General features: G+C 39.9%; 1 protein-coding gene across 1 annotated transcript in view; it reads right to left on the bottom strand.

Moving 5' to 3' along the window:
* Nucleotides 1–8,204, bottom strand: part of wdsub1 (WD repeat, sterile alpha motif and U-box domain containing 1) — a 9,155-nt gene extending 951 nt beyond the window's left edge. Inside the window, exons 1-12 of the mRNA XM_020607909.1 lie at nt 8,097–8,204; nt 6,904–7,315; nt 6,297–6,484; nt 5,379–5,465; nt 4,852–4,945; nt 3,944–3,977; nt 3,781–3,821; nt 2,649–2,755; nt 2,492–2,509; nt 2,054–2,080; nt 1,282–1,461; nt 2–77 (exon numbers count right to left, since the gene is read on the bottom strand). Of these exons, the coding sequence (XP_020463565.1) occupies nt 2–77; nt 1,282–1,461; nt 2,054–2,080; nt 2,492–2,509; nt 2,649–2,755; nt 3,781–3,821; nt 3,944–3,977; nt 4,852–4,945; nt 5,379–5,465; nt 6,297–6,484; nt 6,904–7,301 (1,250 nt within the window). The 5' untranslated portion in view covers nt 7,302–7,315; nt 8,097–8,204. The remainder of the gene's footprint in view (nt 1; nt 78–1,281; nt 1,462–2,053; nt 2,081–2,491; nt 2,510–2,648; nt 2,756–3,780; nt 3,822–3,943; nt 3,978–4,851; nt 4,946–5,378; nt 5,466–6,296; nt 6,485–6,903; nt 7,316–8,096) is intronic.
* Nucleotides 8,205–9,906: the final 1,702 nt, after the last annotated feature.

The following is a 9,906-nucleotide window of genomic DNA, read 5'->3' as shown; positions in this document are numbered from 1 at the left end:
AGGAATGCCTGAACATACTGAATCACTCTTCAGCTCCTCCACTTTCCTCAGGAGTTTACTGCGCAGGCCTACTGACTCTGCACACACACAAGCCAAATAAATAAACAAACAATCGAGACTGTGTGTGCTTTTAATAACACAGAAACAGCTGGAGTATCCAGTTTAACATGATGAACTGATCAAACTAACATGTAGAATGTCGTCGAGGCTTTGAGCATTTTTTCATTCTTGCATTTAGCACTTGTCACACTTGGGTGGCAAATGTGAGCGTGGGTGAAAGAGAACATGGTGGGAGCAGAGCGTGTCTGCTTACTGCCTGTCCATTTCAAAGTTAAACACAAAGCAAGCGCTCGAGCAAATTTTAGTTTGAATACTGTTGCTAACATTAACATTATTTTGCAAAACCTGAAATTCAAATTATTTACTGATTAAAAATGGGTGATGGCACAAAACAAAGACTTAACTACAGCTGAATACTAAAGACTATGGGCAGATTCTGTTTCATTTCATTAGGCTGCTTCTTTCAAAAGGAATACTGATTTCATGCGCACCTTTGAAAAATAATCCAGACTCTCTGCCTTTCATGGCAGTAGATAAAACTCACTGCTACTCAATGCTGTCCTCTTAGTTCTACTAAAAGGTGGGATTTATGCTATGTTATTAAAAAGAGAACAATGTGAACATAAGCTGTCAGAGCACAGAATCTGTGCAAACCAAGGAGCAACTGACAGTGACTGTGGGATGGAAAGGGTGGCATGGCAATACAACAAACATTTGCAGACAACTACATGATGAATACTGTCCTAGCTGGCAGACCAACGTCACTGACACGACACTCCTACTTTAGCCTTGTGGCTCCACTTCTTACAGACAATATACCTCAAGTCTGAGGTATATTATACCTTATGGGAAACACGAGTTTTGAGGATTGGGTTATGTGACCAATGAAATGTTCCCGATTAAAGTCAGAACTGCTGAAGGCCCAGAGCTGAGTGCTCTTTCACTGCAGCCTAATATTATGTAAGCTTGCTGAGTAAAACCCACATCAACATTCATTCATTTCTTCCTTCAGCCTTACTTTAATTTAATGTGCCACGTTTTATCCATGTAAATTGGTACAAAAGCCCTGATCCAGAGAGACCGGGCATCTAATTCCCATAAAACTGAGTATATACACTCTTATATGTCAGACAAAGCAAAGCATCAGAACTACAACAGGACGAGGGAGTGAAGAAGAGGCGTTGCATTCAGTCATCAACATGTGAGCTTCATCTTCCTCACCTATGTGCAGCTCTGACGCCAGCACTTCCTTGGTGAGACTGAGCAGCTCTGTCCCATCTATGTTGTTGGCCCTGAATGTGTCCACCAATTCCCTGAGGCCTTCCTCCGCCAGCCACTCTGACACATCCTCCTCAGACCAATCGCTGACCAGCAGCTTCGATCGGCCTGCTGAGGTTCTCCCTGTGGGGTGAGTGAAAGCAGGACGCTCAGTCTTTGACAGCTGCGGCACCTTCTGATTAACAGTAACATATTCTCCATGCAACACTATCCTGGAATCCTGCTGAGTAATTATTGATCAGGGACCGCGGCCAGCGCGCCTTGTATAATGATATAGATAAATGTTTGGAGGTTTCATCGACATTTTCATTGATACACAATGAGACTAAAAGGTGAAAAGGACCTTGTACACTGCAGACAGAAGTGCAGGTTTAATGCTGGTAAACACATGACCACTCCCAGTTGTGACAAAATAATCTTTTGTGCACCAGTGGTGGAAGAAGTGCTCAAACTGGTCACTTAAGTAACAACACCACAGTGTAAAAATCCTCTCTTACAAGTAAAAGTCCACCATTCATAATGTTACTGAAGTCCAAAAGTACTGGCATCAAAATATTGTTAAAATACCAAAATAAAAGTCATTCTTGAAAATACTCAAGTACAGATACCTCAGAATTGTACTTAAGTTACTTTCCACCACTGTTGTGCACACATTTTATGAGTTGTAACCAAGTGCAACATCCTCTACAGTAAGGTACATTTCCTTGCTTCCTACCTTCACTTGGTGTCAGAGCAGGCTCCTCTGAAACATAAAAAAAGGAATAAGTATTTGCACAGCACATGCACTGAAATGCAGTCTTTGAGCAAAGTGGCACCACTTGAGAACAGAGAGCGCTCTGAGACAACACCTGTGCCCTTCACCCAAGATGAAACTAGTTTAACATGTGACATCTCAACACACGGATGAGATAAAAGCTACTAGTGCTGAGGTGCAGCTGCGACAGATGTTGGTCGTCTTTCTTAAACCCGTCATATTTAACAGAAATTACATACAGCATCATAAGGATTTATGCCATCTGGAAACAAAGACAGGAGCAAACTTGGTCGACTACTGAGTTCTGTTTGCTGTTACTGAATTTCTGTTTTAAAAGCAACGTTACTTATTTTCAAGTGCCAAAAAACCCCCAATATTTAAGTTAAAAGAAAAACCAACCAGGTAACACCTTCCCGCCTTTCCATTGGACACAAGGTGCAGTGAAGGAGGCAGACAGAAAAAATGGTTAGAAGAAAAAACAAATGTAACTGATCATCAGCATATAGATGGGCCTCTACAGGGGCCATGTACTGTATGTGTATACTGTTTTCCCCACCATGGCCACTGCATCCATCCTCCAGCCTCCAGATGTTTACAGTCTTATCCATAGATCCAGTAGCAATTAATGGTGCAGTTGGAGAGAAGGCACATGCTGTCACATACCTGCAGCAGAGGACAGGAATCACTCAAATACTGGTTCTGGTGTAATTTTCACTGTATAATAACAAAGCAAAGACTAAACGCCCTAGGGCTTAATACTGGACCTAAATATGTAGCAGTGATTCAAATATTCTCCATTAGAGGGCCAATTCAGTGCTGACTTACCACCTCAAAAGGCTGCATTAAGATCTAAATAAGGATTCTAATCAAATTTCCAGTTGATTCAAGAAAGTTAAGGCAACGTAAATGAGGAAACACTGTCCCTCTCTCGCAAACCTAAGCTGGACTGCTCAACAATGTTGATCCACAAAGGCTAGTTGGGTTCCAACAACAACAACTCTAAAACCTCTAACAAGAACTGAGAGAAAGACACGTACCAACTCTCACACTGTTAAATTATCAGTTTGTCTAAAGTCAGATGAGTTTCCTGGAGCCAAGTATTTATCCACTTTACCTCAACTCCCCTCATCTACTTCCACTTTAGGCAGTGATTTTCCAAAATGATGAAAGGAAGTGAGCTTGTTGCAAAGCATCCTTTCCCTAAAATTATAGCCAGATTCTGTGTGTATCTGAACAGAAGAGTGACCTCTAGCTCTTTCAGGAATTCTGCATAATCAGAAACAAGCATCCAAGTGACGAAGTAAAAACAGGAGGCTACGTGGTCAAAATCAATATGGCCAGTGATCACAGTATTGTCCCATTATTATTATTATGTTTTTTCAAGATCTCATATAGAAAAAAAAACCTAATCTCATCCTATTGATTTCACACATTTTAGTGCTTTACTATAAATACAAATTTATAATGTTGATAAAATATGTTTTTAAATGTTTAAAATCACACATCAAAGATTTTATTAAAATATAACTTCATGTTCTTTTAAATTACCTGGATTTAATTTTGTGAAGATACAAACATGTGAAAGGACATTAAATTATTCCATGTCTGATGAGAATTTTTTTTTAATATTTACTTTTGCAAATTCATGCTCACATTAAACTTAAACAAAAAAGTAGTAGCTATTTTACCTGTCGTGCTTGTTCAGTGTGTAAAGCAAAACTGCATTTTCCTGCAACCAGACAAAGTGTAGCACAAAACAAAATGTTACATTAGATTCTAATGTGTATCACATTAAATGTGTGGTAAAACCTGTCACTACTAAGTACATTTGTAAAATCAAGAGGTACTTACAGCATCATAGATTGTGACAGTTTTGTCCACAGAGCTGAAGGAAATAAAAAGATAAACTTGTAACTATACAAACAGTGTTTAATTAACTGACTGTATGGTCACAGTATGCTCAGATCGACATTCGTTCATTGAGGAATAAAGCGGCCCATGTCTCCCTCTGGTGGCTCCACTGAGGTACTGCACGCAGTGGTTGGCCTACATAAGTAGGTCAAGACATGGCTGCCGATCTATTCAACATCAAGAAATTGATGTAAAATGCTGATTTAAAGAATGGCTTGCAACTCAGCAAGGTCTTGTGAATTTCCCTGAGGGAATCTGGATGGTTAGAATATTTTACATTTGTCATATGATTTTGCATGTTTTAGACCATCATATACAATTTATATATAACTGACAGTAGCATCATTTCTCAAAGTGAACCAAAAGTTTTTTGGATGAAATGTTCCTTGTTTTTAGAATGATGTTATTATTGTTTCATAATGACTATTTTAACCTCTGATGCTGCTGTTGCATTTAAAAAAGCATCATTATCTGAAATTTCATAGCTGCAATACATAATACATGTGTAATACTGACTTAACTACTAGGTTGGTTTGACTGACCAATGGCAGCTAAAGGAGTGGAGCATCAGTCACAATCTCACTCTTCAAAAGAAGATCGCCATGCAATATTAACACAACATAGACTAAAAGATGACCACTGTTGGCAGGTTCGCTATTATAAGTAAGTCTCTGCACAATGATTTTCCTGAACAGAAGATGCTGGAAATCAGTCTAAAAGCCTAAGGTACCCTTTAGGAAATAGTTATCAGAAATGTAAAGCACATGCAGAGCAATGCAAAGCAAACCATAGCATGTGAAGGCTATAACATGCACAGCTACTATGCTTTCTTAAACAGAAGATCTTACCCAGACACAAGCAGCTGCCCATCTGAGGAGTACGCACAGCACAGGACTGGAGCACATTGGCCAGTCAGTGTGTGCAGGAGCTGCATCTTACAGGCTGCAACAGAGAGAAACACCTGCAGTTATACACACAGATGAGTAATATATTAAACTGATCATCTGCTCAATATGTGCACAAATCAACACTTAATAGCGTGAAGCCACAGAAAAAAAGGCTGCCAGTTTCTCTATATCACAATTAAATGCACTTTTATTTGGCAGCACTGCAGAGCTGTGTTGACATACTGGTGCTCAAATATTAAAAACCATTTACAAGAATAAAGGGCTGATGCTCTGAAGGCTGTAATGAGACTAGTTAGGTGATGCAAAACCTGCACTCATCAACACTCAGCCTCAAATCTGTCTCCAGTCTACACAATCTTTACAATCTCAGCTGACATCCATAGAAAGTTGTAATAAGGAGAGAGAAGATCATAGGAGATACAGACATCCTCCAGAGTGTAAAGACAGGCTGAGATTCATCAGTGTACCTTCAGAGCTGAACTTATTAATGGCCCAGATCTTCAGGAGACTGTCTTGGCCACAGGACGCCAGACGAAACTGCACCGTTTGACCATCTGAAAGTGAAAATGGAACATTAATGCATCTTATATTAACTGTTGCTGTCGTATTTGATAATGTGATTAACTGTCCAACTGTTACATAACCAGTATCTGCAGTGGTGGAAACATTTACTCAAGTGTAATATTTGCACTTGATTATTTTTATTTTATGCTACTTTATGCTTCTACTTCACCAAATTTTAAAGTGCAAGACTGTACTTTTTAAATCACCACATTTATATGACAAATAAAGACGACAGCAACATTTCTGGGCTTGTGACCCCCTCAGTGCCTGTGAGCTGTTAGCACCAAAACGTCACTTCCCATTTCAACTTCTAAGATGGTTTCATTTAAATAAGTGTTCATTACCATAAATGATAAAATTATGGAAATGTTTCTTTCTTTCTTTTTTTTACTAGCTTCACCTCAAGCAACTGCAACAGTAAAATGCTGCTTACACATTGAAGCATCATTATTATAAAACAGCACTATTTTAATACGGGCATTTTTCTGCAGAACGAGTGCTTTTATTTTTGACACTAAGTATATTTTGCTGAGAAAATGTTTTTACTTATGTAGCATTTTGAATGTAGGGCTTTTAGTTGTGACGTAGTATTTTTAAATATGCGTACTGGCACGTTTACACGTCTTCAGCCGCTGTGCCTCTGAACATAGAGGATTTCTGTCAAGCTGTGTAATGAGGGAGACTCACCCTTACAAGCATCAGTGGAAAAATACTGACCAATATATATCACTTGAATTTTAATCTTAGAATTTCTTTGCCCTTGAACACTGGCTAAGATGTGTGCACGGAGTTGCTGATAAATACACAACACTGATACTCACAGCTGAGGATGCTGGCAGCAAAGGTGCAGCAGGTGACGCCCAGGTCGTGCGCGTTCTTCTCTGCATGGAGTTGGTTCATGTTCAGGTCCCACAGACGCAGGTCTCCGTAGGTGGAGCCGGTCATGAACACCTGACTGCAGGGGCTGAAGGAACAGGCTACCATTGTTGTGTCATTCACTGCCCTGGTCCTTCACAAACACAGCCAACAGCAGCATTAATTTAACAGTTAGTCCAGGGCATGTGAAAATTTCTTACAGCCCACCAGTCAAAAAACTGAATGATATTACATTTACAGTGATATAAATGCAATGAGATAAAGATCAAACTAGCACATGATGTTCTTGAGAAACTGTTTCAGTGAAACAAATCAGTAAGACGATGTTTGTTTTGAAGCCTGTGCTATAAAGTACACAGCATTAGCCTGCTGGTTAGCCAACCAACCTGTCATTTCTAACAATCAATGGAAAGATGTAGGGATGCATTTCACTCTTATTTTCATTACTGGTGATCTGTTGATTAGTTTCTCAGTTAGAGACAGTGAATATTTGGCATTGTTGCTCAAAGATTATTGAAACAGCTCTAGAGAAAAGTATTCTGTCTATTGTACCTGCGCAGCTGTTTGGAGGGGAAATCCCACAGAGCTAAAGTGCCATCAGATGCACCGGAAACCAGGTGGAAAGAGTCAGGAGAGAGTGCGCAGATCCTGACAGGGCTGCGACCGGGATGCTCCAGGATGGCCTCGATCTCACCTGTGACCATGGACCAGACCACCGTGGTCGCATCGGTCGAGCATGAGGCGAGGAACTGTCCACAGGCACTGAAGCAGCAGCAGTGGACGCTGTAGCCCTGTCCTGACAGCGGTGAGAAAGGCATCTCTGAAAAGTCACTGGCATCGTACACCCTGAGAGTTTTATCCCCAGAACATGTGGCAAGCAGTTTGGCTGAGAAGGCACACCAGTTCACATCGTCACGATGGTCTTGCAAAGTGCAAATCAGAGATGTCATTTGGAGAGCTGGTCCTGAAGTTCACACAGTGGGAATAAGAAATGTAAAATCATTATACACAAAGGAAAAGTGGTTCTGTTAAATCCAAACACCTGAAGCAGCAGGTTCATGGAGTTATACAATTAAGTCAAGTCTTAAGACCTCATTTTGATTTGTGTCTGTTGCAAAACTAATACATTTAGAGCTGCAAGGGATAAATAATCAACAAAATAGATTGCAAATCAATAGAAAATATATTTTTAGGCACATTTACCTAAACAGTTGCTACTTTCAGCTTCTCAAATGTGAGAATTTGATAATTATTTAAAAACTTAATAGTTAAGAAGACATTTCTCGGTTATAGACTGATGTTCAGGCACAAGATATCTGTAGACGTTCCCCTGGGCTGAGGGCTTCTTCAAAGGTTTCTGACATTTATAGTTAGTATAAGCAATAGTTTAATCAAGAAAAGTCTGCAAATGAATAATTAGTCACAGCGGTAAATTGGAATTCAACAGCAAACCAAGAAACAAAGAAAAATCATATAGTTTCGTTGGGCTGTCACATCACCTCGCTATCACACCTGAAAATACATCTATAAAGCCAAAGAGATGTTGCGGCTGTAACTTGTGGCTGAGGCTCAAGCTAAACGTGTTATCAAAACCGAAAGCCAACTTTTTCTTCTTCACGTTAAATCAAATTTATTCCGCGCGCAAACAAGCGATGGAAAACAGTCAAACAAGCAAATTCAAACGGCAAATATAATACAATTTAAGTGTAACGTTAATTACATCGAACCACAGCAATATATTGTACCTTTCCTCGAAGTGTTATTTACTTCCGCCTCGAACAGCTGATCACCACGTGATGCGGGTAACGTCACCAGCGGCGTAATCGGTGGCTGACTCGATGCCAAAGTAAAAAAAAAAAAAAAGCTGCATTTGTTTTCTGCAAACGGATAGATGATAAAACGACAAATTAACTAATTTACGAATATGTAATTACATTTACAGTAAATTAAGTATCACTCCACAGGAAACGGTGTAGGGCAGTTTAGTCTCCATTCAGTCAAAATCCGATATGGAATGAGAAATCAGATAATGATTCAGTTTTCACTTTAAAATACAAAAAAGCAAATAAGGAAAAACGTCGTTATGCTTATGTTTAACCATATACGTACCTGACAAAATAAGCCGTTTTCTTCTTTATGTTAAACTTCTGTGGGGAAGCATCCCTGCAAAGCGTTATGTCACTGTTGTTGTCATTGTCGTCGGAGCTGCTTTGCTTTGTGATTCGGACGACTCTTAAAAAAGCTCTCGGAATTTGGGTGTATTCTCATAAGATTATATTATGGGCTGAATGTCCTAAGGCTCTACAGGCTTTGGATTGAAGTAATAGAGGAAGGAACTGAGCTCTACAGTGACAATATCCCAGTTATTAAAGTGAAAATTAACCCTTTATGTTGTAATTTTTTGTGAGCTCTTGGCAACATACATTTGCCTATCCTCTTTCCCAATTCCATATATTACTACACACACTAAAAGTGTTTTCTAAACTGACATGTAAATCAGAAGTGAGAGAAAATAGGAGAACAAACTTGGGAGCAGTTGTAGTGTCAAATGAGTTATAATCACACTGCTGCAGTTTATTGCTTTTTTGAAACATTACAGGTTGTGCAATGTTTATCTTGCTAAATCAGTGACAACCAGTTCTAAACACATAAAGGGTTAAGTAAGCCAGGACTTCTCCACACTACAGAGAACAAGGTCAACTGAGTCCACTTGCATCATAAAAAGGCAAGGCTGTTCTCCTTTCTCTTCTTCTCAGTGTGTGAAGGAGTCTGAGCTTTATGTAGTTACTGGTCATTTGGACAGTTGTTGAGCCTGTCTTTAAATATTTGCTGGAAAAGTGACAGAAACACTCAAGAAGTGCAGGTACCTAGAGAAATAAGAAAGAATCAAGGCAAATTATAGTGTGCAAATACAGGATGGATCATTGACCCCTACTGAGTTAGAGTTGTGTGCCGTTTCCAAAACCAGGAAGGATCCATCTGGCTGAATCAGCTGACATGAGATACTATGATCCTACTAAGAGATATACAACTGATGTTGACATGTTTTAGGGGTAGATTTGGTGAGGTAGAGCAAGCTGACTATCACAGTTCAAGATGAGGGTGCACATAATAAATCTAACCGTATAAAGTCATATAAAACTCAGTTAATGCATAGTGACGTCATGCTGATCCCACTTCTGACACCAGTGTAACGAATGCTGGGTAACAGTTGGAGATGAACTGTCTTGTGGCGATCCCTAGGAGATGCCCAGGACTTTAAACCAGAGCTGTGGTAAGAACTGTTAACAGGGTGAGTTCTCCCCCTGCTGTTGATTATAGTTCACGTTGTTGCTGCCTTGTGTGTGTGTGTGTGTGTGTGTGTGTGTGTGTGTGCCAGTCATGTGGGTAGCAGGGGCTGGGCCAGGCTAGCTGGGATGGGGCACCATGACTTAAGCTGCTGGCAAGATTGATGGCTACTGCCAGTTTCATGCAAATAGTTGTCTGGGCTCTGTAATCAAAGCAGCATTCCTGGGATCATGTGGTGTGAGGAAAATAGGACTACACAAAAAAAGC

The sequence above is a fragment of the Monopterus albus genome, unplaced genomic scaffold (genome assembly GCF_001952655.1).
Source record: "Monopterus albus unplaced genomic scaffold, M_albus_1.0 scaffold4.1, whole genome shotgun sequence".
Lineage (NCBI taxonomy): Eukaryota > Metazoa > Chordata > Actinopteri > Synbranchiformes > Synbranchidae > Monopterus > Monopterus albus.
Note: the sequence above shows the minus strand (reverse complement) of the source record. Positions and strands in the feature narration are given on the sequence as shown.